Genomic DNA, 27,033 nt, shown 5'->3' with positions numbered 1-27,033 from the left:
CTGGGATAGTGGGGGAGGGGAGCAGGGTGTGGTGGGGGAGGGCGGGGTGGCGCTGGGCGTGGTGGGGGAGGGGAGCGGGGTGTGGTGGGGGAGGGCGGGGTGGCGCTGGGCGTGGTGGGGGAGGGGAGTGGGGCGTGACGGGGAGGGCTGGGGGCTGCTGGGCGTGGTGGGGGAGGGGCAGGGGACTGGGCGTGGTGGGGGAGGGGAGCGGGGCGTGACGGGGGAGGCTGGGGTCGGGGAAGGGGGGGAGCTGGGTCGGCAGCCGCCTTCCTGCTGGGATAACTGAAAGCGAAAGGCACCGGGGGAGGGGAGGAAGCCCAGAGGCTGGTTCTTCCGGGGGGGCCCCCAGCCTGGCCTGGCACTTAGGGCCTGGGGCCCTCCCCCGCCCCACCTGCACCTTTCCTCCCGGGGGGCAGGAAGCCGGTGCGGCTCAGCGGGAGCAGGGCCCCCCGGGGCGGTGAGTCGGCCCCCAGCTGGGGGAGCCGCTGGGACCAGGCCTCCCCCAAGCCCAGCATTTCCCAACCCGATTGCGGCAACTTCCGCCCTGCGCGGGCCCCATGCGGCGTGGGGGTGGGCGGCCCGGCTCCCGCAGGGCTCTGGGGTGGGCAGCTCTGGGCCCTGTGGCCCCCACGGCCCTGGCGAGCAGTGACCCCATGGGGCAGCCCCCAGGCCGGCCGCTCCCCGGACCATGCCGCTCTAACATGGCTCTGCCCTGCAGCTCTCTGCACCCCCGCAGGTGAGTGGGGCTGAGCCGGGCCGGAGGGGCCGCGGGACTGGGGGCTCGGACCGGGGGAGGATCTGCTGGTGGGAAGAGACCCCACCCTGAACCCCCCAGATTGGCTGGGGGGCAGGAAGGGGGCTGAGCTGGGTGGCCATGAAACGAGCTTGACGGGGGCAGGGCTGGGCTAGCAGGGGGCTGCAGGTCAGGAGTGAGGGGCACCGGCAGAGTGGGGGGGGCAGGGCTGGGACGGCAGGGGGCTGCGGGTCAGGAGTGAGGGGCACCGGCAGAGTGGGGGGGGGAGGGCTGGGACGGCAGGGGGCTGCGGGTCAGGAGTGAGGGGCACCGGCAGAGTGGGGGGGGCAGGGCTGGGACGGCAGGGGGCTGCAGGTCAGGAGTGAGGGGCACCGGCAGAGGCGGGGGTAGGGCTGGGACAGCAGGGGGCTGCAGGTCAGGAGTGAGGGGCACCGGCAGAGTGGGGGGGGCAGGGCTGGGACGGCAGGGGGCTGCAGGTCAGGAGTGAGGGGCACCGGCAGAGTCAGGGGGCAGGGCTGGGACGGCAGGGGGCTGCAGGTCAGGAGTGAGGGGCACCGGCAGAGTCAGGGGGCAGGGCTGGGACGGCAGGGGGCTGCAGGTCAGGAGTGAGGGGCACCGGTAGAGTGCGGGGGCCAGGGCTGGGACGGCAGGGGGCTGCAGGTCGGGAGTGAGGGGCACCTGTAGAGTGGGGGGGCAGGGCTGGGACGGCAGGGGGCTGCTGGTCGGGAGTGAGGGGCACCGGCAGAGTCGGGGGGCAGGGCTGAGACGGCAGGGGGCCGTGGGAACCAGAGGGAACCAGTGTGTGTTTATAGCAGGGGACAGGGGGCAGCGGAGCCGGGGTGCAGGCCTGAGACCCCCCTGTTCACCTGTCTTCTGTCTCCTCCTGCAGCTTCGAGGTGGAGAATGGCCCCTCCCCGGCCAGGAGCCCCCTGGACCCCCAGGCCAGCCCCGGCCTCGTCCTGCACCCCAGCTTCCCACCGGGCCAGCGGCGCGAGTCCTTCCTATACCGCTCGGACAGCGACTACGACCTGTCGCCCAAAACCATGTCCCGCAACTCCTCCGTCGCCAGCGAGTCGTGAGTGCCCCGAGCCCTGCCCTCCGGAGTCCTGCCCCCCCAGCCCTGCCCCGCTGCCCCCCTGAGTCCTGCCACCCTGGAGTCCTGCCCTCCGAGCCCTCCCCTACTGCCCCCCCCCGAGCCTTGCCCCACAGCCCCCACTGGAGCCCTGCCTCCCAGCTCTTCCCCTCCCCTACAGCTGTGCAGTGGCAGAAAGCCCCCCCTCAGTTTGTGAATGAGGCAACAACCCTTGTGCACCCCCAGCACGGACCCCAAAGATGGTCCCCAGCCCCCAGCACAGCCACATGGTGCCCTGCCCCGGCACAGTTGGTACAATCCTGGCACAGAGCCCCCCACAGCACTGAGCTCCCTGGCAAGCCCCCCCTAGCACAGAGCCCGCCCTAGCACAGAGCCCCGCCCCGGCATCGAGCTCCCTGGCACAGCCCCCATGGCACAGAGGGCCCCCCCGCACAGCCTCCCTTGTGCAGCCCCCATTGCAGGGCCAGCCCAGCACAGACCCTCCCCCCCCCCCCCCGGGGCACAGAGCCCCCCGGTGCAGACCTGGCGCAGCACCCTCCCCCACAGCACAGCCCCCCTGCTGGAACTAGCCCCAGGACTGGGGGGAGGGATTTTGCGGGGGGCCCCGTCACTCACCCTGTCTGGTTTCTCTGCCCCGCAGCCACACGGAGGACCTGATCGTGACACCCTTCGCCCAGGTGGGTGCTGGCCCCCACACGGGGGTGGGGGAGTGTTAGTCATAAAATCACAGAATATCAGGGTTGGAAGGGACCTCAGGAGGTCATCTAGTCCAACCTCCTGCTCAAAGCAGGACCAATCCCCAACTAAATCATCCCAGTCACGGCTTTGTCAAGCCTGACCTTAAAAACCTCAAAGGAAGGAGATTCCACCACCTCCCTAGGTAACGCATTCCAGTGTTTCACCACCCTCCTAGTGAAAAAGTTTTTCCTAATATCCAACCTAAACCTCCCCCACTGCAACTTGAGACCATTACTCCTCGTTCTGTCATCTGCTACCACTGAGAACAGTCTAGAGCCATCCTCTTTGGAACCCCCTTCCAGGTAGTTGAAAGCAGCTATCAAATCCCCCCTCATTCTTCTCTTCTGCAGACTAAACAATCCCAGTTCCCTCAGCCTCTCCTCGTAAGTCATGTGTTCCAGACCCCTAATCATTTTTGTTGCCCTCTGCTGGACTCTCTCCAATTTATCCACATCCTTCTTGTAGTGTGGGGCCCAAAACTGGACACAGTACTCCAGATGAGGCCTCACCAATGTCAAATAGAGGGGAATGATCACGTCCCTCGATCTGCTCGCTATGCCCCTACTTATACCTCCCAAAATGCCATTGGCGTTCTTGGCAACAAGGGCACACTGCTGACTCATATCCAGCTTCTCGTCCACTGTCACCCCTAGGTCCTTTTCTGCAGAACTGCTGTCTAGCCATTCGGTCCCTAGTCTGTAGCGGTGCATGGGATTCTTCCGTCCTAGGTGAAGGACTCTGCACTTGTCCTTGTTGAACCTCATCAGATTTCTTTTGGCCCAATCCTCCAATTTGTCTAGGTCCTTCTGTATCCTATCCCTACCCTCCAGCGTATCTACCACTCCTCCCAGTTTAGTGTCATCTACAAATTTGCTGAGAGTGCAATCCACACCATCCTCCAGATCATTTATGAAGATATTGAACAAAACCAGCCCCAGGACCGACCCTTGGGGCACTCCACTTGATACTGGCTGCCAACTAGACATGGAGCCATTGATCACTACCCGTTGAGCCCAACAGTCTAGCCAATTTTCTACCCACCTTATCGTCCATTCATCCAGCCCATACTTCTTTAACTTGCCGGCAAGAATACTGTGGGAGACCGTGTCAAAAGCTTTACTAAAGTCAAGGAACAACACGTCCACTGCTTTCCCCTCATCCACAGAGCCAGTTATCTCGTCATCGAAGGCAGTTAGATTAGTCAGGCCTGACTTCCCCTTGGTGAATCCATGCTGACTGTTCCTGATCACTTTCCTCTCCTCCAAGTGCTTCAGAATTGATTCCTTGAGGACCTGCTCCATGATTTTTCCGGGGACTGAGGTGAGGCCTACTGACCTGTAGTTCCCAGGATCCTCCTGCTTCCCTTTTTTAAAGATGGGCACTACATTAGCCTTTTTCCAGTCATCTGGGACCTCCCCCAATCGCCATGAGTTTTAAAGATAATGGCCAACGGCTCTGAAATCACATCCACCAATTCCTTTAGCACTCTCGGATGCAACTCGTCCGGCCCCATGGACTTGTGCTCGTCCAGCTTTTCTAAATAGTCCCGAACCACTTCTTTCTCCACAGAGGGCTGGTCACCTCCTCCCCAGGCTGTGCTGCCCAGCGCAGCAGTCTGGGAGCTGACCTTGTTAGTGAAGATAGAGGCAAAAAAAGCATTGAGTACATTAGCTTTTTCCACATCCTCTGTCACTAGGTTGCCTCCCTCATTCAGTAAGGGGCCCACACTTTCCTTGGCTTTCTTCTTGTTGCCAACATACCTGAAGAAACCCTTCTTGTTACTCTTGACATCTCTAGCTAGCTGCAACTTCAGGTGTGACTTGGCCTTCCTGATTTCACTCCTGCATCCCCGAGCAATATTTTTATACTCATCCCTGCTCATTTGTCCACTCTGCCACTTCTTGTGAGCTTCTTTTTTGTGTTTAAGGTCAGCAAGGATTTCACTGTCAAGCCAAGCTGGTCGCCTGCCATATTGACTATTCTTTCCACACATCGGGATGGTTTGTCCCTGTAACCTCAATAAGGATTCTTTAAAATACAGCCAGCTCTGGTGCTGAGCTGAATGCGGGAAGCTCCAGCCCAGAAGGGCCCCAGGGTTGCGGGCCCCCTGGCTGCTTGTGGGCCCCTGGCAAGGAGGGGGTGCCCCCCAGCCAGCCTCCTAGCTCCAGCCCCGACCCTCCTCTCCCTGCAGGTGCTGGCCAGTCTGCGCAGCGTGAGGAACAACTTCTCCGTCCTGGCAAACGTCCCGACCCCAGCGTCCAACAAGTGAGTGACCCCCCGGGACCCCAGCCCCCTTCCCTGCCCCCTGGGACCCCAGCCCCCTTCCCTGCCCCCCGGGGTCCCAGCCCCCCTTCTCTCACCCTGGCTGGGGGCAGTGCGGGTTGTCCGGGGATTTAGGGAGTTGGCCCCCCCAGCAGAAATGGCCCCAATAGCCTCAGGGTTGCCAGCGCTGACGGAGGGGGGAGCACCCCCTCATGAGCCCTCCCCCCGCTGCCTGTAGCCCGGCACCCCCCCGTGTGGCCCCCCACACACACACCTGGGCCATGTGACAGCCCCACCCCAGGAAATGCGGTTGGGGTGAGCCGCACAGGGACCCCCCCCACCCCTTTTCGGGGGGCTGGTCCCAGCCCCCCCGCCCCATCTGCACCCCAGCCCTGCTGCGGGGATCCCAGGGGCCCCGTTTGCTGATCCCCCCCCCCGGGCACTGTGAGCCCTGCTGAGTGTCCTCTAGCGGCCTGATTCGCAGCCACAGAGAAAGGGGGCAGGAGGGGGATGCCTCCCTGGGCAGCGTGGGGCTGGCAAAGGCCCTGCACCTGACTGCTCCTGGCCCACCCCTGTGCAGTTCCTGCCCCCCAGGCCCATAGGGGGTGGATGGGGGTCGTGGCCAGGGCACCCTGCGCTGGGGCTGTTCCTGCCCCCCAGGCCCGTGGGGGGCATGGCCGGGGCGCCCTGTGCTGTGGAGGGGTGGCTGAGCGGGTGTCTGTTCTTGCCCCCCAGGAGGTCCCCTGTGGGCAGCCAGCCGACCTTCTGCAAGGCCATGCTGTCAGGTAAGCGTTGCCTCGCGCTGGGGGAGGGGCCGGGAATGGGGACCCCCCGGCCCTGCCTGGGAATCCCGATGCGAGGGGGCACCACGTCTTTGGGATCTGGTGGCTCACCCCCACTCCAGGGGGTTGGGGGGATTGGTTACAGGGGGGAAACTGCCGCAGCGGGAGGGCTGGCTCTACCATGGTTGTGTGAGGAGTTAGCATCAGAGCTGGGAGAGAACCCAGGAGTCCTGGCTCCCACCCCTCCCCCCCCCCCGCTCTAACCACTAGACCCCACTCCCAGCCTCCTCCCACATGCAGGTGGGCGCTATTGGACTCAGCTGGGGGAGCTCCCCCAGACCCCCTCTGACCCCATGGGGCCCTCACTGGGTCGGTGCTCACGGCAGCCGTTCTGGCCCCCAGAGGAGACCTACCAGCAGCTGGCCAAGGAGACCCTGGAGGAGCTGGACTGGTGCCTGGACCAGCTAGAGACGATCCAGACCTACCGCTCCGTCAGCGAGATGGCCTCCAACAAGGTAGGGCTGCCCCCCAGCGCCAGGCCGGGCGCCCCAGGGTGAGGGCGGGGGCTGGTCCCTGTGTCTGTCACTGTGTCCGTCCTGCCCCTGCCGTCCATCGTCCATCATCCCCACGCAAACCTGTCTGCCTGGCCGTCCATCCAGCCCCCTCCCCGTCTGCCTATCCGTCCATCCACCCCCCCCCCCCGTCTGCCTGTCCGTCCATCCATCCCCCTCCCCGTCTCCCTGGCCATTCATCCAGCCACCACCCCGTCTGTCAGTCCATCCGTCCATCCACCCCCTGTCTGCCTGTCCATCCTCCGTCATCCCTGTGCAAACCCATCTGCCTGTCCATCCCTCCATCCACCACCCCTGTCCATCCCTCCCTTCATCCACCACCCCCGTCTGCCCGTCCGTCCATCCCTCCCTTCATCCACCACCCCCGTCTGCCCGTCCGTCCATCCCTCCCTTCATCCACCACCCCGTCTGCCCGTCCGTCCATCCCTCCCTTCATCCACCACCCCCGTCTGCCCGTCCGTCCATCCCTCCCTTCATCCACCACCCCCGTCTGCCCGTCCGTCCATCCCTCCCTTCATCCACCACCCCCGTCTGCCCGTCCGTCCATCCCTCCATCCATCCACCACCCCCGTCTGCCTGGCCGTCCATCCCTCCATCCATCCACCACCCCCGTCTGCCTGGCCGTCCATCCCTCCATCCATCACCACCCCCGTCTGCCTGGCCGTCCATCCCTCCATCCATCCACCACCCCCGTCTGCCTGGCCGTCCATTCCTCCATCCATCCCCACGCAAACCCGTCTGCCTGGCCGTCCATCCCTCCATCCATCCCCACGCAAACCCTTCTGCCTGGCCGTCCATCCCTCCATCCATCCCCACGCAAACCCGTCTGCCTGGCCATCCATCCCTCCATCCATCCCCATGCAAACCCGTCTGCCTGTCCATCCATCCATCCACCGCCCCTGTCCATCCATCCATCCATCCATCCACCACCCCCATCTGCCTAGCCACCCATCCCTCCATCCATCCCTGCTCAAACCCGTCTGCCTAGCCATCCATCCCTCCATCCACCACCCCCGTGAGCCTGTCCATCATCCATCCATCCACCACCCCCGTCAGCCTGTCCGTCCATCCCTCCATCTATCCACCACCTCCATCAGCCTGTCCGTCCATCCATCCATCCATCCAACGCCCCTGTCTGCCTGTCCATCCCTCCATCCATTCCCCCCGTCTGCCTGTCGATCCGTCCAATCTCCTCCATCCCCACCCATCCAAGTCCTTCCCCATATGTATCCACCCCGCACCTGCTCATCCCCCGTTTCTAAGACGCCCCTCACCATGGCTACCTGGTTAGGAACCGGCGTCGGGTGTGTGGTGGTTTCTGGTTGGCTCTGGGTTCCCACAAGGTCATATGCAAATGAGCAGGGATAGGCGGGACTCGTGCCTGGCAGGATCCCAGTGGGTGGGGGGTCATCGTCGCACCAGCCCTGTTCTGGGGAGCAGTGGGACTCCCTGCTGCAGGACTGTGCCCAGTGGCTCGGGAGAGTTTGTGTGAGGTTGTGCGGTCACAGCGTTTGTGCTGGAGTCCAGGGGCCGGATCTCCTGTGTACAGCATGGGCCAGGTGCCTTCTGGGTAGATTTTGCTTTGGCAGTGAGAGCTGGTGTGCAGGGTGGGATACCCGTCGAGACGCAGCAACAGATGGACCTGGTGTGGCAAGGCGTGGGAGACTGCACCCAGCTCTGGGGGACCTGCGGGTGATGCCAGGGGCTGGGCGAGCTCTGGGCAGGGTGGGAGGGAGACGGGTGAGTGCCTGGAACGGAGATGGCATCTGGATGGGCGTGTGCCCTGCTTGTGCATCGCCACGTCCTGGTATGCAGAGGCACAAGTGTGCCTGCCTGCGTGTGTCCAGGCTTGAGTGTGAGTGGCTCCGTCTCTGGGCTGGTGCGTGTGGCGGGCCGTGGCTCCATGTCCAGGTGGATGCATGTGGGTTCAAGGCCCTGTCTCCCTGTGTCTGGGCGGGCGCGGGTAGGCGTGCGACCCTGTGTCCGTGCGGGCATGTGGCCCCGTGTCCGGGCGGGCGTGTGGCCCCTTGGGCAGGGGTGCGAGCCCGTTGCAATGACACACGTGTGGTGTCTCCGGCTCTGGCTGCTCCCCTCCAATCTCACCTCAGGGATCCTCCCGCTGTGCACCCCGGGAGTGGTGTTGGCGTGGAAATCGAGGACTCCCCTTCAGAGGAGGATCCAGGATGTGGAAGGGTCCATGTGGTAGTGGGGGGCAGGGGGCTGGGCTGGCTCACGGGGTTGGGGAGCGCAGCTGCTTGTCCCACAAAGTTGGCTTGGTTCTGAGAGCTGCGATAGAGGAGGTTGGACCCAGCTGGGGGGCTGGGAGCCCAGGGGCGAGGAGGGGCTGGCAGAGGGAGGGGTAACGGGAAGGGGGAGGGGGCTGCTTTACTTGGCAGCATTTCTGCCCATGTCTTCAGGACTCCTGGGTTCCATTCCCATCACGGGGCCCCAGGGCCCAGGCCTGTCCTCTAGCCACTAGACCCCACTCCCCCCCCCCCCCCCGAACTGGGAATAGGACCCAGGAGTCCTGGCTCTCAGCCCCCCCTGCTCTAACCCACTAGACCATCATCTTGGAAGGAGAGAAACATAGTCCAAAATCAGGACTCCTGGGTTCTGTTTTGGCTCTGGAAGAGGAGTCAGGTGCCAATGGTTAGAGCCGTGGGGCTGGGAGCTCTGGGTTAGCCGGTTAACCCCCTCCCCCCATCTCCTGGGGCCCCTAGCTCCGAGCAGCAGGGTCCCTGCCCCCCCCGCAGCGTCTCCCCGCCCCCGTCTCAGCCCCGCCATGCGCTGCAGTGACAGCCGCGCGCCAGGCAGGGATGCGGCTGCGGGAGGAGGTGCCGTCGCCCCGGTGACCGCTGCCCCGGGAGACGGGAGGCGGGGGAGTGAAGTGCCCTGGTACCCAGGGATGGCCGGCGCGCTCGGGCCTGCTGCTGGCGGGAGACTCCGGCTCCTCCTCCTCCCCCAGTGAGCGGCGGCCGGCGTCCCCCCCCCGGCTGGCGGGGAGGGCACGGGGAGCCGGGCAGCGGTGCACTGTGGGTAGCTCCCTGCTCCTCTGCAGTACGGGCAGCGCCGGCTGGCAGTGCCTCGGCTCAGCCCTCGGCCTGCTCCTCCCCGGGCCGTCTGTGCCCCCCGTGCCCACCCCAGGCGGGGGGCCCGCGGCGATGTGAGGGGAAGCCTGGGGGCGCTCTCCCCCTCTCGCCATGCCAGGGGCAGAGAGGGCCCCGGGATATTAACCCCTTTGCCAGGGGAGGGGGCCCCGGTCGGCACCCCGTCTGCAGCAGAGACGGGCAGAGGGCAGACGGGCGCCCCTGAGCCGGGGAGCCGCCCGCGGCTGCCACCGGGCAGGCTGGAAGATGCCCTTAGTGGATTTTTTCTGTGAGACGTGCGCGAAGCCATGGCTGGTCGGCTGGTGGGACCAGGTAACGGGGACAGGGGCGGGAGTGGGGGCGCCCTGGCTCTGCCGTGGCCCACCGGGAGGCTGGGGGACAGGGCCCGCAGCTCCCCCTGGCCTGGCGTCAAGGGGGGTCCCAGTTCGGGGGAGCGGGCTGCAGGGGGCCTCTCCCGGGGCAGGAGATGTGCAGCTGCGGGGGCTGCATGGACCCGTCGGGGGGGGTGGGGCATGGCCGCGGGGGGCCGGCTGGGCCTGCAGGGAGCCGGGGTACGTGTGATGGGGGAGGGGAGGGGGTGATTTTGCCCTTCTGCCTTATCGACAATGTCACATTGGCGCGGCCACTGCTCCGCGCACGAGTGCCCCACGGGCAGCGCCACTGTCTCCCGGCCCTGGTGCCCCTCGCACGCGTGAGAGAGAGAGAGAGACACCCCCCACCCCGTGTCCTGAACAACCCCCTGTGTGTGTGTGTGTCAGAGAGAGGGACACCCGCCTCTGTGTATCCTGAACACCCCCGTGTGTGAGAGAGAGAGAGAAAAACCCACCCCGGGTCCTGAACAACCCGTGTGTGTGTGTGTGTGTGTGTGTGAGGGAGACCCCCCCCCACCCCATGTCCTGAACACCTGGCGTGTGTGCATGAGAGAGAGAGACCCCCCCGTGTGTCCTGAACACCCCTTCTGTGTGTGTGTGTGTGTGTGTGTGAAATCTCCATGTGTGTGTCCTGAATGCCCCCTCACGGGGTGTGTGGTTATGTCTGGGTGTTGGGGCAGGTGTTGTGAGCTGGGTTGTGGTGGTTGGGGGGTGTCGTGGAGCTGTGTGCCCCTTTAGCCTACCCCATCCCTCTCGTACTGAGACCACCCGGCCCCTTCAGGCACCAGCTGGGGGGGGTCAGTTCCTGTAGCGCCCTCCCCAGCCATCAGCACAAGGCTCAGACCCCTGCCCACAGCCTCTTCTCCCCTCGGGTGCCTGAGGCCGGTGCTGGAGCCGTGTTCGGGGCGGGGGGTTCTGCACACAGCTTGGAGTCTGGGGGTATCACCCTGCGCCCTGGGAGCCTGCAGATTTGGGGTGCCTGTCCCCCCACCCCCCAGCCACTAGGCTTGGTCCTTCCTGATTGCAGCTGCTGGGCACAGTGCCCCCCACAGGGCTGGGGAAGGGCTCACCTGCCCGAACTGGGCCCCACTGTGCGCCAGGGGCTGCAGGCCACCTGCCCTGCACCTCCACGGCTGCTCACCGTGCGTCCTCCACCTCAGCAGGCAGGGCCCTCCGGGCTGGGAACCAGGGCCGGCCCTGGAGCCCACAGGCAGCCCCGGAGGCTCCAGGGAGGGGTCCGAGCCCCTGAGGCCTCCCACCACCCCCCACCCCCACTCAGCCTTTAAACCCAGCTCTGGTCACCCTCCCAGAGCTGGGGAGAGAACCCAGGAATCCTAGCTCCCAGCCCCCTGCTCTGACCCACTGGTTCCAGTGACTCCTGCCAGGCCAGGCCCCATGGGGAGAGGGGGACGGGGAATCGGGCCTTTAGTTTGGTTTTATATTTGGCCCTTAAAACTCCACCCCCATCCGCCAGGTTATCCAGCCCTGCTTCCCTCCCCCACTCTTCTCCCCCTGTTATCCAGCCCTGACCCCCACCCCCCCCAGGCCCTTCCTTCTGTGTCTCCCCCTTGCCCTGGGTCCCAGGTTTTTCCCCTGGGGGTTCTCCTCCCCGCTGTGGGGCTGGGGGGGCATTCCCATCTGAGCCCCCTCCGTCGTTCTCTCCCAGCTGTGGGGAAGCGGCCCATTCCCCAGCCACGTCCCCCCAAGGACAGCGACTGCTGCGTCCGTTGCTGCCCCCAGGCCATGGCCCCCCCAGCTGTGCTCCTGTGCCCCTCTCCCCTGTGGGTCAGGACAAGCGCTGCTTTTGGGTGTCAGTTTTGACCTAATTTGCTGCGTGCGGCTCGTGCCCGTAGGTTGAGATTTCCGTGCCTGCCCTGGCCGGGGAGCTGGGGGGCTAAAGCCAGGTCCTCTGCCCTGGCCACACGCTCCAGGAAAGCAGTGGGGCCTGTTGGGAGGGGGAGGCCGGTGCGCTGAGACCCGACAAACTCGTCTCGCGTGTGGGTTGCTAAACGGGGAGCCGGTGTCCCCAGCTGCTTAACACCCCCCCTCATCCTGTCTCCCCCTGCACCCAATCACCTAGCACCCTTCGGGGGAGCCCAGGGCTGGGCTAGCGGGGGCTGCAGGTCGGGAGTGAGGGGCACCGGGACGGGGGCTGGGATGGAAGGGGTTAACACCCCCACCCCCCCTTGGGAGACCCAGGGTCTGTGTCCAGGCTGGCGATGGGGCAGTTGCTAAGGAGACTCCTGTCGCTATGGAGACTGGGCTGCGGCGCCCTGATTGGCTGGGGGGGCTCGCACGTCCCACTGCCCCGCTTTTATTTCTGCCGTTTGTGGGTTTTTTCTGTGTGACGTGAAGGGGGGCAGGGGGAGGAGGCGATGGGGGAGGGGAGCTGCGTATGAACCATGCCCTGGGCACGTGGCCTGAGCGGGGGGGGCAGAGTTTGGGGGTGTCCCCAAGCTGGGGAGGGGCCTTTGGGACCCCACTTTGGGAGACCCAGACGAGGGAGACTCCCTGTGACCCCCAGACCCTGTGTCCTGGCCGGGGGCCTCCCCCAGGCAGGGGGTACCGAGCGCGCTGCGCCCAGCTCACCCTGTGGCCTGGGCTTAGTGCAGGGGGGCTGGGAGCCAGGACTCCTGGGTTCTCTCTGCGGCTCTGCCCCAGACTCCCTGTGTAACCTCAGGCAAGTCACTTCCCCATCCTGTGCCTCAGGAATGGGGACCCCCCCCCGCCGCGCGGTGTGATGGGGCGTCCTGCCAATCCTGGCCTCTTTGTGTCTCCCCCCAGCTCCCCATGGGGCCTGCGGGTTCTGCACTGTGGGGAGCAGCGCAGTGACCCCTCCCCCTGCCTGGGGGAGCCCACAGGCAGTTCTGCAGGGAGAGCTGCCCCCCCACCGTTCCCCTGCAGATCCCCCTCTCCCCCCGTCCAGGCCCTGCCCCAGCTGGGCCCCCTGCCCCCATTGCCTGGCCTGGGGGGCAGGCAGAGGTGGGCCAGGGGCAGGGAAAGCCGGGGAGACCCCCCCACCCCCCCGCCCCCGCAAGAAGAGGCCTCTGGCTGTGAGTGCAGCTGGCTCCGGGATGAGTCCCCAGCCGCTGGCCAGCTCCAGGCAGGAGCAGCTGCCCAGAGCCGCTGAAGGACAAAGAGGGCTTTAAAGTGGGGGCGGGCAACAAACTGCAGAAGCAGCCCCCCAGCCCCCACCCACCTGCTTGATTCTGAGCCTAACGCCAGCATCAGCCCCTCAGGACTCCTGGGTTCTGTCCACAGCTCTGGGAGGAGAGTGGGTCTAGTGGTTAGAGCGGCCCAAGGCAGGGGCAGGGGGCCTGGCCAGGACTCCTGGGTTCTATCCCTGTCTCCTGTTGGTCTCAGGGGAGCTCCCTGGAGGGAGGGATACATTGCTGGTTCCTAGTTGGCCGGTTCCAGCCGTGGGGCTCCTGTCCTGAGCCACAGCCTCTCCGGGGAGGGCTCTGTGCCAGGAGCGTGACCCACCCTCCCTTGGACTCACTCTGCCCGGAAACCCTGAGCCAGCGGCTGCTTCCCAGTGCCCCGAGCAGCCGGCTCGTGGCTGATGCCGGGCCAGGGCTGCCATCCCTGGCTGCTCTCCGCTTGGGTCGGGGTGTCCGGAGCGGCTAGGCTGGAGTCCCCAGCCCCCGGCAGCGTCCTGCGGGCTGGGGCATGGGGCTGGAGGAGGGAGCACCGGAGCTGGCCACCATGCCAGACCTTAAACACCTTCTGCCCGTCCAGGTAAGACCTGCCTCTCTAGAGGGGGTCTTGGCCCGGGAGGGGATCAGCAGGGGGGTGAATTAATACCTCGAGCAGAGTCCGGCTGGTCAGGGTTGAGGGACATCAGCAGGACTGGGGGGACCCCAGGGCTGGGGTAGCAGGGGGCTGCGGGTCAGGAGTGAGGGGCACTGGCGAAGCTGGGGGGGCAGGTCTGGGCTAGCAGGGGGCTGCGGGTCAGGAGTGAGGGGCACTGGCGGAGCTGGGGGGCAGGTCTGGGCTAGCAGGGGGCTGCGGGTTGGGAGTGAGGGGCACTGGCGGAGCTGGGGGGCAGGGCTGGGCTAGCAGGGGGCTGCGGGTCGGGAGTGAGGGGCACTGGCGGAGCTGGGGGGGCAGGTCTGGGCTAGCAGGGGGCTGCGGGTTGGGAGAGAGGGGTACTGGCAGAGCTGGGCCCGGAAGTGCTGCCCTGTGCCGCAAATTCAAACCTAGATCAAAAAATCCCGTGAGTTTATTCAAACAATAACATTGTTCTCTGAGTGGGGGGCTAAGAGACGGGGGCAGGGCGGGCTCTGGCCTCTCCCCCATGCTGGGAAGTTGGGCAGTTGTCTGTGTAGAGTAGCCAGGAGTAAGGCGGGGCTGGGGCCTCAGGGCACCGATCGTGGGGGGCTCTGGGGACTGACCGTGTGCCCCTTAGACCTGCCGTTCCACGCGGGTGTCTGCGCTGGTGGCTGGAGCTCACTGGCGAGGCCCTTGCACAGCGCAGCCCACGTGCTCGCACAGCAGCGGCTCACGAGCATAGTGGGGCAGGTGTGCAAACGCCGGCACTGGGCTCCCACACATGCAACAGGCCAGCGTACAGGCACAGGAAGGCATCCCTGTGTACACGTGGACACAGCGAAGTTCACACTCGCTTCCGTGGGGAAGCGGGCACACCTGTGAGTCTCGCCCATGGAGCAAGGCGGGCCTGCCAGCTTGCACGGAAAGCGTGCACGCTGGCTTGCCCCCTGGCTTGCATGGTGGAGCGTGCACACACACGTGTGCGAGGAAGTGTGCAGCTCAGCTTGCACGGTGACGAGCACACCCATGCACACTTGCTCCCAGGCAGCCCTACTGAGCCCCTTTCTCCTTCTCGTTGGCAGTTCAAGAGGATGCTGACCCGTGAGCTCACCCACCTGTCTGAGATGAGCCGCTCCGGAAACCAGGTCTCCGAGTACATTTCCAGCACGTTCCTCGGTGAGCGCCAAGCTGGGCGGGGGGTCCCTGCCGGGGCCTGACTCCGAGTCTTTGGGTCAGACCTGGAGAGTGGTGAGAGGTGCCCCAGGGATGGCGCTGCCTGCCCGTGTGTGCCACAGGGGGGTCCAATGGTTAGAGCAGGGGGGCTGGGAGCCAGGACTCCGGGGTTCTGTCCCAGCCCTGGGAGGGGAGTGGGGGCTAGTGGTTAGAGCAGGGGGCTGGGAGCCAGGACTCCGGGGTTCTGTCCCTGCCCTGGGAGGGGAGTGGGGGCTAGTGGTTAGAGCAGGGGGGCTGGGAGCCAGGACTCCGGGGTTCTGTCCCAGCCCTGGGAGGGGAGTGGGGGCTAGTGGTTAGAGCAGGGGGGCTGGGAGCCAGGACTCCGGGGTTCTTTCCCTGCCCTGGGAGGGGAGTGGGGGCTAGTGGTTAGAGCAGGGGGGCTGGGAGCCAGGACTCCCGGGGTTCTTTCCCTGCCCTGGGAGGGGAGTGGGGGCCTAGTGGTTAGAGCAGGGGGGCTGGGAGCCAGGACCTCCGGGGTTCTTTCCCTGCCCTGGGAGGGGAGTGGGGGCTAGTGGTTAGAGCAGGGGGGCTGGGAGCCAGGGCTCCGGGGTTCTTTCCCTGCCCTGGGAGGGGAGTGGGGGCCTAGTGGTTAGAGCAGGGGGGCTGGGAGCCAGGACTCCGGGGTTCTTTCCCTGCCCTGGGAGGGGAGTGGGGGCTAGTGGTTAGAGCAGGGGGGCTGGGAGCCAGGACTCCGGGGTTCTTTCCCTGCCCTGGGAGGGGAGTGGGGCCTAGTGGTTAGAGCAGGGGGGCTGGGAGCCAGGACCCCGGGGTTCTTTCCCTGCCCTGGGAGGGGAGTGGGGGCTAGTGGTTAGAGCAGGGGGGCTGGGAGCCAGGGCTCCGGGGTTCTTTCCCTGCCCTGGGAGGGGAGTGGGGCCTAGTGGTTAGAGCAGGGGGGCTGGGAGCCAGGGCTCCGGGGTTCTGTCCCAGCCCTGGGAGGGGAGTGGGGGCTAGTGGTTAGAGCAGGGGGGCTGGGAGCCAGGACTCCGGGGTTCTGTCCCTGCCCTGGGAGGGGAGTGGGGGCTAGTGGTTAGAGCAGGGGGGCTGGGAGCCAGGACTCCGGGGTTCTGTCCCAGCCCTGGGAGGGGAGTGGGGGCTAGTGGTTAGAGCAGGGGGGCTGGGAGCCAGGGCTCCGGGGTTCTGTCCCAGCCCTGGGAGGGGAGTGGGGCCTAGTGGTTAGAGCAGGGGGGCTGGGAGCCAGGACTCCGGGGTTCTTTCCCTGCCCTGGGAGGGGAGTGGGGGCTAGTGGTTAGAGCAGGGGGGCTGGGAGCCAGGACTCCGGGGTTCTGTCCCAGCCCTGGGAGGGGAGTGGGGGCTAGTGGTTAGAGCAGGGGGGCTGGGAGCCAGGACTCCGGGGTTCTTTCCCTGCCCTGGGAGGGGAGTGGGGGCTAGTGGTTAGAGCAGGGGGGCTGGGAGCCAGGACTCCGGGGTTCTTTCCCTGCCCTGGGAGGGGAGTGGGGGCTAGTGGTTAGAGCAGGGGGGCTGGGAGCCAGGGCTCCGGGGTTCTTTCCCTGCCCTGGGAGGGGAGTGGGGGCTAGTGGTTAGAGCAGGGGGGCTGGGAGCCAGGACTCCGGGGTTCTGTCCCAGCCCTGGAGGGGAGTGGGGGCTAGTGGTTAGAGCAGGGGGGCTGGGAGCCAGGACTCCGGGGTTCTTTCCCTGCCCTGGGAGGGGAGTGGGGCCTAGTGGTTAGAGCAGGGGGGCTGGGAGCCAGGACTCCGGGGTTCTTTCCCTGCCCTGGGAGGGGAGTGGGGGCTAGTGGTTAGAGCAGGGGGGCTGGGAGCCAGGACTCCGGGGTTCTGTCCCAGCCCTGGGAGGGGAGTGGGGCCTAGTGGTTAGAGCAGGGGGGCTGGGAGCCAGGACTCCGGGGTTCTGTCCCTGCCCTGGGAAGGGAGTGGGGGCTAGTGGTTAGAGCAGGGGGGCTGGGAGCCAGGACTCCGGGGTTCTTTCCCTGCCCCAGCTCCCTGTGTGACTCTGGGTGAGTCACTTCCTGGGGTTGGAGATGCTGTGCAGACACTAGTGCCCACGCCCAGCGTGTCGGTGCCACGCAGGCCCGTGCAGCCCCGCCCAGCCCTGCCTCACCAACACGCTCACACCCCTCTGCCCCCCCGCACACGCCGCCACCCCGCGCCAGGAAGGCCATTCTCTGGCTGCGTCCGGAGCAGCTTCCCCTGGAGGAAGACGGGTCCCCGGAGCCCCATTGACGTCAAAGGACACAAACTTCCGGCCTTAAGCAAATGTTGATGCAAAGGGCCCGTCAATGGGAGGTCTGTGCTGGCTCTGGCCAGGGCCAGGCCTCACCCCTGCTGCCCTGGGCACCGCTGCAGCCCTGGGCTATTAACCCTGCCCGGGCCAGGCCAGGGCCCACGGGCTCAGGGGGCAGTTCAGATCGGGGGAGCTCCTTTCCCCTCCAAGGGGACTCACGCCTGGGGGGTAGGGGCTGTTTAGGAATGGGGGGTGTCAGTGACATGGCTACGAGGGAGTTAAGTGAAACAAGAAAGGAAAGCAATTTGTGTTGTGTCCCAGTGCTGGGCGCAAGCACAGGGCTGGGATCCAGGACTCCTGGGTTCTCTCCTGGCTCTGGGAAGGGGAGGAGAGGGTGGTCTAGTGGTTAGAACAGGGGGCTGGGATCCTGGACTCCTGGGTTCTGTCCCCAGCTCTGGGAGGGGAGGGGGGTCTAGTGGTTAGAGCAGTGGGGGGTGTTGGGGAGCCAGGACTCCTGGGTTCCCTCCCTGGCTCTGGGAGGGGAGCAGGGCCCAGTGATGAGAGCAGGGGGGCTGGGAGCCAGGACTCCTGGGTTCTCTCCCTGGCTCTGGGAGGGGAGTGGGGTCTAGTGGTAAGAGCAGGGGGGTGGGTGTTGGGGAGCCAGGACTCCTGGGTTCTCTCCCTGGCTCTGGGAGGGAAGCTGGGTCTAGTGGTGAGAGCCGCTCTGGGTCACTGTTGCCACATGCATCATGTGGAGTCCTCTGCATACGGATTGGCTGGGTGCCCTGTGATGTCACAGTGCTGCCCTCTCCCTCGGCCCCCCACCATTGCCTGAGTCCCCTCCAGGAGCCCATGTCTTGGGGGGCCCCCCCACCGCTACGCTGCCATGATGCCTCGTTCCGCCCTCTTCTCTGCAGGTGCTGGGGGGGCGGGTTGCACCCTGGTCCCCGCAGCCCCCCGTTTCCTGCTCTCCGGGCCATCCCCAAGGAAGGAGTGAGCTCCCCCCGCGCCCTGCACTGCCACCACTGAGGGGGGGCGCCTGTCTCCGGGACCCGGGTCACCTCTGCTCCCATTCCGCCCCCCCTGGGCTCCCTCCTGATGCCAGCAGCGTGGGCACCAGGCCTCCCGGGGACAGCACTGTGGGGAGGGGACACACCCCTGAGGGCGGCTGGGGGAGGGGTGGTTTGCACGCGTACCCCCCCACGCACATTGGCCCCGTCTCTTGCATACGCGCAGTCACACTCAGAGCCGTGCGCTCACACTGACTGCTGCACGCTCGCTCTTGCTCGTGCAGCCTCTTGCACGCCCACGTCACGGTCTCTCCCCCCCTCGGTGCCGCAGTGGGACAGCCCCTCCCCCTCTGACCGACCGCTTTCCCCCCACCCCCCAGACAAGCAGAACGAGGTGGAGATCCCGTCCCCCACGCAGAAGGAGCGGGAGAAGAAGAAGAAGCAGCAGCCCATGTGCCAGATCAGCGGGGTGAAGAAACTCATGCCTACCTCCAGCCTGACCAACTCCAGCATCCCCCGCTTCGGGGTCAAAACCGACCAGGAGGAGCTCCTGAGCAAGGTGGGGGGGCAGGGCTGGGCTGGGCTAGCAGAGGGCTGCGTGTCGGGAGTGAGGGGCACCAGCAGGGCTACGTGGGGGCCGTGGGACCAGCTGGGCACCGCCGCCTCTGGACTCCTGCAGACGTGCTCTACCAGGCCTCTCCGCGGGGGCCCTGTCCTCCCTCCGCCCCCTTTCTCACCACCCCCTGTTCTGCCTTCCAGGAGCTGGAGAATCTCAACAAGTGGGGCCTGAACATTTTCCACGTCTCCGAATATTCCAACAGCTGCTCGCTCAGCTGCATCATGTACACGATATTCCAGGTAGGGCCCCGTGCCTGGCGCGGTGGGTGGGGTCTGCTCATGGGGGCCGCCGGCGCCCGCCCCTCTGTGCAGCACGCGGAATCCCTCACGCCCACCTGACCAGGGATCCTCAGCGCTGGCCGGGGAGCCAGGACTCCTGGGTTCTGTTCCTGGCTCTGGGAGGGGAGTGGGGTCTAGTGGTTAGAACGGGGGTGAGGGAGCTGGGTACCAGGAGTCCCTTCCCAGCTCTGTGGGATGGGGGCGATTCCCCCAGGGGCTTTTGCCAAGGGCTTTGGCAGCCCTCAGCAGGGGCTGGAACTGGGGGGGTGCGCTCAGCCCACAGGAGTGCCTGGCGCTGGCCCCTCTGGTGTGACTCTGCCTGGCCCCCAACGCCCCCCTCGCTCCCTGCAGGAGAGAGAGCTGCTGAAAACCTTCAAGATCCCGGGGGAGACGCTGCTGACGTACGTGCTGACCCTGGAGGAGCACTACCACGCCGACGTGGCCTATCACAACAGCCTGCATGCGGCCGACGTGGTGCAGTCCACGCACGTCCTGCTGGCCACGCCCGCCCTGGACGTGAGTGGGGGGCTGAGCGCGCCCGGGACAGAGCCACCGCGGGGGGCTCTCCCCGCCAGCTGGGCCTGGTGCCCGGGCAGCAGAGGGGGGTGCCCCGGGGCCAGCTCTCGACCCCCTGTAACGGCAGGCGGGTAACGCACGGTGTCCGGGACACGACCCAGTCCGGCCGGCTGTCGGGGGGGGGCGGCCAGAATAGGGACGGAAACGGGACTGAAACGCATTTGGGTGGGCTGGGGTGGGGCTGGGAGGGCTGGAAAGCTGTCTGTCCGTCCACCCCCAGCCGTCTGTCTGTCTGCCCGCCCTGGGCCCATCTCTGCCATCGCTGCCTCCTGCGGGGTTCACAGCCTCCTTGGCAGCAGCTGGCATCGGGCCCACTCTGAGGCAGGATACCAGGGTGATGGGTCCTCGGTCTAAGCCCCCCTTGGCAATTCCCAGCACAGTCTCTGCAGCTTCCCCTAAGAACCAGGCCAGAGCGACTCCCGGCTGTGCCGATGGCATGGCTGGGCACGGGCCTGAGGGACTGGTTCCGGGGGGCAGCCAGGACTCCTGGGTCCCTCGCACTGTGACGTGCCTACCTGTGGGGCAGGGCCCCGCCTGTCGCGCCGGCACAGTCCCAGTCCCTGCCCTCGTTTGCTAACCAGTCGGGCCCGGCCTCAGACCCCTGCATGTGCCCTTGGCAGGCTGTCTTCACCGACCTGGAGATCCTGGCCGCTCTGTTTGCAGCCGCCATCCATGACGTGGATCACCCGGGCGTCTCCAACCAGTTCCTGATCAACACCAGTGAGTGCCCCACGATCCCGCACCCGGGGGCGAGATCCTGTGGGTCCCAGCGCGCTTCCCAGAGACCCGCAGCAGCCTTGGGGGGGCATACGTGTGTGTTTCCTAATCTCTCCAGTTCCGGCACACACGCCCTGCACCGGGACACACACGCCAGCCCTCCTGCACACATGCCCTGCACCGGGACATGGACACACACCTCTACGCACACGCCAGCCCTCCTGCACACATGCCCTGCACCGGGACACACACGCCAGCCCTCCTGTGCGTACAGCTGTGCACTGGGATACATGCACACCCGTGTGCATTCCGACACGTGTGCACAAACCCCGTGCCCTGCCGAGAGCGCCTTTGCTGTCAGAGCTGCTCTGTCCCCCCCGTGCAGCTGGCTGGGTCCCTGATGGGCCTGGCCTGTGCACGCAGCTCCCTGCCATGCACTGACCCCCACTCCCGGGAGCACGCGCCACGGAGCAAGGGAGGCAGGAGCCGGCGCCCCCTAACCCACCTCGCCCCGCAGACTCGGAGCTGGCCCTGATGTACAACGACGAGTCGGTCCTGGAGAACCACCACCTGGCCGTGGGCTTCAAGCTGCTGCAGGAGGAGAACTGCGACATCTTCCAGAGCCTCGGCAAGCGCCAGCGCCAGACCCTGCGCAAGATGGTCATCGACATGGTGAGCCGGGGCCGCGGCCCAGCCCCTGCCACCCCCTCCCTGCGCAAGCTCCGGCAGCGTCCCTGGCCAGCCCCCCAGGGGGCCAATCCCCACACCTGGTGGCGGGAGCGGGGCGGGGGGCGGGAGTGTCCTGTGCCCTTTTCCCAGCCCTGCCAGCGGGCAGGAGGGAGGAAGGAGGGTCATGCCGGGGCAGGGTCTGGGCTGTCGCAGACTCCGGGAGGGACCTGGCAATCAGGACTCCTGGACTGCTGGCCAGGCCGAGGGGGCTGGAGCAAGGGGCGCTGCGCTAGGACTCCTGGGTTCTGGCGGGCCAAGTGGGGGAGGGGGCCTGGAGCAAGGGGCGCTGCGCTAGGACTCCTGGGTTCTGGCGGGCCGAGTGTGGGAGGGGGCCTGGAGCAAGGGGCGCTGTGCTAGGACTCCTGGGTTCTGGGCGGGCCGAGTGGGGGAGGGGGGCTGGAGCAAGGGGCGCTGCGCTAGGACTCCTGGGTTCTGGGCAGGCCTGAGTGGGGGAGGGGGCCTGGAGCAAGGGGCGCTGCGCTAGGACTCCTGGGTTCTGGGCGGCTCCTCCCCTCCCTCCCGTGACAGCCTCCCCCCCCCTCCCCCGCGGCCTCCCCAGGTCCTGGCCACCGACATGTCCAAGCACATGACCCTCTTGGCCGACCTCAAGACCATGGTGGAGACCAAGAAAGTGACGAGCTCCGGGGTGCTGCTGCTCGACAACTACACGGACCGGATGCAGGTGGGTGGGGGGTGGGGAGGGCCCCCAGCCCATGGGACACTGGGTTCGGGGGAGGGAGATGGAGACCCCCCGGATCAGCCAGGCGAACGAGCCACCCGTCCTGCCCGGGTTAGCTGGGGGGCTGTCCGGGCTCGTTGCACCAGGGGCGAGGGTTCCCCTGGGGGGGGCAGGGCACAGGGGGGCTGGCTGGGCTCGCTGCACTAGGGGCGGGGTGTGCCCAGAGCATGGGGGGGCAGGGCGTGGGGGGCTGGCCCAGGCCCCACGGTGTTCGTTCTCCCCACCCCAGGTCCTGCGTAACATGGTTCACTGCGCCGACCTCAGCAACCCCACCAAGCCGCTGGAGCTGTACCGCCAGTGGACCGACCGCATCATGGAGGAGTTCTTCCGGCAGGGCGACAAGGAGCGGGAGCGGGGCATGGAGATCAGCCCCATGTGCGACAAGCACACGGCCTCCGTGGAGAAATCCCAGGTGCGGGAGAGCTGAGTGCGGGGCAAGGGGCGTGGGGCCTGCTCCACGTGGGGGCCCTGGGGCTGTCGGGAGGGGCCCGCAGGCCCGTCTAGCTGCCGGTGGAGGGGCAGGGCTCTACAATGGCGCAGCATGGGGGGGTCCCAGCACCCAGCCCCTGAATGCACCTGCCCAGACCCCACCCGAGACCAGGGCCCCGTCGCGCCGGACGCCGCCCAGACCCCAGCCAAGATCAGGGCCCCATCGGGCCAGGTGCTGCCCAGACCCCACCTGAGACCAGGGCCCCGTCGCGCCGGGCGCCGCCCAGACCCCAGCCAAGATCAGGGCCCCGTCGGGCCGGGCGCCGCCCAGACCCCAGCTGAGACCAGGGCCCCGTCGCGCCGGGCGCCGCCCAGACCCCACCTGAGATCAGGGCCCCGTCGGGCCAGGTGCTGCCCAGACCCCACCCGAGATCAGGGCCCCGTCGCACCGGGCGCCGCCCAGACCCCACCTGAGATCAGGGCCCCGTCGGGCCAGGTGCTGCCCAGACCCCACCTGAGACCAGGGCCCCGTTGCGCCAGACGCCGCCCAGACCCCAGCCAAGATCAGGGCCCCGTCGCGCCGGGCGCCGCCCAGACCCCAGCCAAGATCAGGGCCCCGTCGGGCCAGGTGCTGCCCAGACCCCACCCGAGATCAGGGCCCCGTCGCGCCGGGCGCCGCCCAGACCCCACCTGAGATCAGGGCCCCGTCGGGCCAGGTGCTGCCCAGACCCCAGCTGAGACCAGCGCCCTGGCTGAGATTCAGGCCTCGTTGTGCCGGGCGCTGCCCAGATCCCAGCTGCTCTGATTCTCACTTCCCTGGGTCTGCCTTTCAGGTGGGCTTCATCGACTACATCGTTCACCCGCTGTGGGAGACGTGGGCGGACCTGGTGCACCCCGACGCCCAGGAAATCCTCGACACCCTGGAGGACAACCGGGACTGGTACCACAGCATGATCCCGCAGAGCCCCTCCCCGCCCCCAGACGACCAGGACAAGGACGAGGAGGCCTGCCTGGAGAAATTCCAGTTCGAACTGACGCTGGAGGAGGAGGGCGAGGAGTCTGATCAGTCGGACCCGGACCGGAGCAGCCCGGACCACGAGGACAACAGCTTCTCCACTGCGGAGGAGGAGCCCCCCTGCCTGTCCCCGGAGGAGGGGGGCGGGCAGAACGGACTGGCACACGACACAGCCCCGGGGGCACCGTGACTCTGGGCTTCGGCTCAGCCGCCCGGCGGAAAACAAAACTAAAGCCACACACCTGCACCCCCCGCCATGGACTCTTTTTGGGGGGGTGGGGGGGAACCAACAAAAAAACTCCATTTAATTTAATTTTGGTTTTAGTTGGGAGGATTTTTATTGTATTTTTTACAACAACAAAAAAAAGAAAAAGGAAAAAAAAAGAAAAACTTCTAAAAAACCAAACCACAAAAAAAGGGAACACACACAGCTACTGTAGAGGTGGGTCGGCCCCCGGGCACGGCCCCGCCACAGCGGAGCTCCAAGCCCTCTGGACTCTTCCATTTCTCGTCTTCGGGGTTTGCTGGTTTTTTTACGGATTCGTTCGGATGATTTTTGATTTGGAGCAGCCGGGGGGGCCGGGGCAGCGGGTGCTTTTCGCTTTCCATTCGGGTCCCCCTCACCCCGCGGCCTTCAGAGATATATTTTTTTAAACAATCAGGAATGAACACAGAGCAGAATCGGCGCGCAGGGGGGCAGCTGACTCTGCGGCCCCCCCCAGCCCTGCACACTGTCCTAGCTGTGACCCCTCAGCCAGGCTAGTTCTGGCCGGGGCCTTTCTGCCAACGCTGCCGGCTGCTCCGGGCCGCACAAGGGTGGCTATTATTATTTTAATTTATTACTACGGTGGGAGGGGATGGTTATGGGGTCTGGGTTATTTTTAACGCACCTGGTAATTTATTGTAAATTAATTATTATTTTTGGAAAGTTGGGGAGGGGAGGGGAGGGGAGAGAAGTTGTTTTATTTTTCTGTAATCAGATTTTTTTCTCCCATTGCTTTGGGGGTTCATTTCGTCCCCCTCTTTCCCCTCCCCCACTGAGGCCATAGCTCCCCCTTTCCCGGGAGGATGAGAGGGGGGTTAACTTTTGAAAAGGGGGAACTAAACGGCGAAGCTCCAACCCCCGCCCTCGAAGCTCTCGAGCGACCAGCCAGCCAAGTCTTCCTCTCTTCATCCGTTTGCACAAATACGGCGCTCCGGCCGCATGGACTGAATGTATCAGCCACCTGCTCCCCTGCCCCCCCCACCCCCTGAGCAGCTGGGAACCAGCTTCGCTTCCCTTTGAGTTGACTTGCCAACTCCCCCCCACCCCCCCAGCTGGCAGCTGACGGGCTACGGGCACCATCACTGCAGGGAGGCGCCCAGGGGATAGTCGAAGGTGCCAAAGCCGGATTCAGTGGGTGCTGGGCTCCGGACTGTCCTTTGGGGCTCCTGCTTGGTGCCCTCTGCAGTGTTAGGCACCCGACCCCTGGGCACCCTCGGGACTCTGGCCTTGCGAGAGGATCCGGGGCCAGCAGGAAGCCAGAGCGCCCGGCTCCCGAGTGCTTTAACTGACCCCCTCGGGCTCTGAAGCCCCCGGACCTCTCCCTGCTCTGGTGGGAACAGGGGGCAGACGGTGTGGGGGGAGAGCGGAACAAGCGCCCCCCTCTGGCCATGGCCTCGCAGACCCTGGCGGGCAGCGCTGCAGCCTGGCTCTCTGGGGCTCTGCACCAACCAGGCCACAGCAGGAGCCAACTGGGCTAGTGCAGACGCGGGACACCACCCCCGGCAAATGGGAACTGGGCCCCCGGCTTCTGCCTTCCCTGGCTCAGTCCTCCTCCCCCTCCCTGAATGTCCAGCATCCGGTGGGGGCAGGTGGAGCTGGGGCTTTAGAACCATTTCCTCAGGGTGTCCCTGTGCTAAATGGGGGGGGGGGGAGCAGCTCCCCCCCCTTGGTCCCACTAGCCGCGTCTGCACCTGCCCGGTTCTGTCTGCAAGACACGCGGGGCTCGCTCTGCGGGGCTCATCTCTGGGGTTACGTCAGGGGGATCCCCCCCGCCCCGCCCCGCAGGAAATCAGAGTTTCTCTCCATTGAGTTGGGAGGGGGCAGTCTTATGGCAAATGTCCTCCGGGGGCGGGGGGGCGAGAGGGCAGGGGAATGGGAGCAGGCTGGGGCTGATGCCCCTACCATGAGCTTTTGAACAAAAGCCCTTGGGTGCAGCGTCTCCTGGGGCTCGTCCCCTGGGGCCAGCACCTCAGGGTCCTCGGGCCAGAGGCTGCCCCGTGGGGGTGCCTGGGACAAGAGTGGGGCTGAGGGGATGAGGAACAGGGGCAGGGCCCACCCAAGCGGTGTGGCACTGGGCATGGGCCCGGGGCAGGCGCAAGCCATGCGGGCGGCCCCAGCTAGCGCCCGGGTGGGGCCCGTGGCCGACTGGGGGGAGCGGTGCCATGTCTGAACACTGTACTGTAGCGATGGATTTCGATTTTCCGCCAGCTGGGGTGTGGCCGGAGCGGGGGTCGGGTGGCGCCCGCCCCGTAGAGCCTTTATTTTTGTACGCGGTTCGGTTCGGTGCGTCGGTCGGGTCGGTTTTGTTCTGTACATATGTGAATAGCAGCTGTAAATGACCCCCCACTTAAACAAGACAGCCCGTCCCCCAGTGTGGGCCGGGGGGGGGCTGAGCCCCCTCCCCAGGATCTGAGCTCCCTCTCCCCCCGCGTCTGTATCTGGTGTAACAGCTCCTCCTTCGCCATGTCCTTGCGGTCTCTCTCTCGGAGCTGCGGAGCTCACAATAAAACCAGGAGGAAGGGACCCTGCCTCTGGCCTCTGGCTTCCCCACGGGGGTTGAGGTGTCTGGGCATGTCTGGGGGTGGGGTACCGCTGGGCATCTGCCTGCGGGGGAGGTGGCTGGGGTAGGGTGTGCACCTGGGTATTGGAAGGGGGGGGTGCGCCATGGGCAGCTCAGGGGGGTTGGTCTCCAGGCCAGCCTGTGCATCCATGGTGGGGCGGGGGTCAGCTTTTTTACAAAGTCCCCAACCCCGCACCCCCCCAGGTTCTGTGCAGCACCCACCATGCGACACAAACCTGGCAGGGGCTGGGGAGTTACAAGCCGGCGGCTCGGCTGGCTGCTGGCGGCCCCATTCCCAGCCCTGGGGGCTGCGGGCTCCCGGCTCAGGCCTGGGGTAGGTGTATGGGCAGTTCTGTGGGAGGGGGGCCTGCAGACCCTTCCCCCCCAGGTCTGCCTTGCAGTATTGCCAACCCCAACTGTTCAAAACTCCTGCGTCAGGCTCACCAAACGCAAGAGACTGAATCGGGAGCTTCTCTAAAACGGCCGGGGGGGGCTTCTTATCAGCCGCCGGCTTTTGGAGCCTTTCCGGCGCCCTGGGGCCAGAGCCGGACACTCCTCAGCCCCGAGGCCCACGCCGGCCTTGTTCCTGGACACCCCAAACCCGCCCGGGCCCGCGGGGCAGCCGGAGCCGGGATTTCAGGGACAGGAGCCGCGAGAGCCTCGACAGAACCCGGCCTGTCGCCAACGGGGCCGCGCCCAAGAGCCCCGTGACCAGCCCGGCTGTGCCCCCCAGGCCCGGCCGTGCCCCCCAGGCCCGGCCGTGCCCCCCAGGCCCGGCCGCACGAGCCGCCAGGCCACAGCCAGGGGGACGGGGCGCAGCTCCGGGACGGGGAGGTTGGGGGGCAGCTCCGGGACGGGGAGGTTGGGGGGCAGCTGTCGCCGGTGCCCACGCGGGCTGCTGGGGGGCCACGTCCCTTCGAGGGTCCCCAGAACTCTGCCCCCCAGGGGCCAAGGCCCAGGCTGGGGGGGGCGGTTACAGCTCTCACTGGGCCTCACACCAGCCCTTGGGGCATCCTGGCTTGGGCCCCCCCAGTCCCAGCCGCCCCGTGCGAGCCACGCGGTCCCGTGTTGACCCCGCCCCGCCCCTTGCAGGGCCTGGCCACGTGGCTCTCCCATGGGGCCTGCCCCCGCGCTGGGCCGCGTTCTCTGCCGCCCCCTGGTGGCAGCTCGGGCTAAGAACCGCTCTACGCGGGGAAGACAGGGAGCAGCGCATG

General features: G+C 66.4%; 1 protein-coding gene across 9 annotated transcripts in view; it reads left to right on the top strand.

The window, feature by feature from the left end:
• The window catches only part of PDE4A (phosphodiesterase 4A), a 112,561-nt gene extending 86,779 nt beyond the window's left edge, over positions 1 to 25,782 (top strand). For 3 of the 9 annotated variants that reach the window (XM_037887959.2, XM_037887960.2, XM_037887963.2), the window contains exons 2-15: positions 1,644 to 1,829; positions 2,488 to 2,524; positions 4,777 to 4,850; positions 5,583 to 5,632; positions 5,930 to 6,144; positions 14,533 to 14,626; positions 18,273 to 18,451; positions 18,652 to 18,750; positions 19,141 to 19,305; positions 19,986 to 20,085; positions 20,600 to 20,754; positions 21,371 to 21,493; positions 21,780 to 21,962; positions 22,813 to 25,782. In XM_037887959.2, coding sequence (XP_037743887.1) covers positions 1,644 to 1,829; positions 2,488 to 2,524; positions 4,777 to 4,850; positions 5,583 to 5,632; positions 5,930 to 6,144; positions 14,533 to 14,626; positions 18,273 to 18,451; positions 18,652 to 18,750; positions 19,141 to 19,305; positions 19,986 to 20,085; positions 20,600 to 20,754; positions 21,371 to 21,493; positions 21,780 to 21,962; positions 22,813 to 23,184 — 2,032 coding nt within the window. In that variant the 3' untranslated portion in view covers positions 23,185 to 25,782. Of the gene's footprint in view, positions 1 to 183; positions 737 to 1,643; positions 1,830 to 2,487; positions 2,525 to 4,776; positions 4,851 to 5,582; positions 5,633 to 5,929; positions 6,145 to 8,991; positions 9,621 to 14,532; positions 14,627 to 18,272; positions 18,452 to 18,651; positions 18,751 to 19,140; positions 19,306 to 19,985; positions 20,086 to 20,599; positions 20,755 to 21,370; positions 21,494 to 21,779; positions 21,963 to 22,812 lie in introns of those variants that run through there. The other 6 variants (XM_037887962.2, XM_043532483.1, XM_043532482.1 and 3 more) reach the window with 4 other exon arrangements.
• The last annotated feature ends 1,251 nt before the right edge of the window (positions 25,783 to 27,033 follow it).

Source organism: Chelonia mydas, chromosome 20, assembly GCF_015237465.2.
Source record: "Chelonia mydas isolate rCheMyd1 chromosome 20, rCheMyd1.pri.v2, whole genome shotgun sequence".
NCBI classification, from domain to species: Eukaryota; Metazoa; Chordata; order Testudines; family Cheloniidae; genus Chelonia; species Chelonia mydas.
The sequence above is the reverse complement of the archived record's forward strand: the minus strand, read 5'-3'. Positions and strand labels throughout refer to the sequence as shown.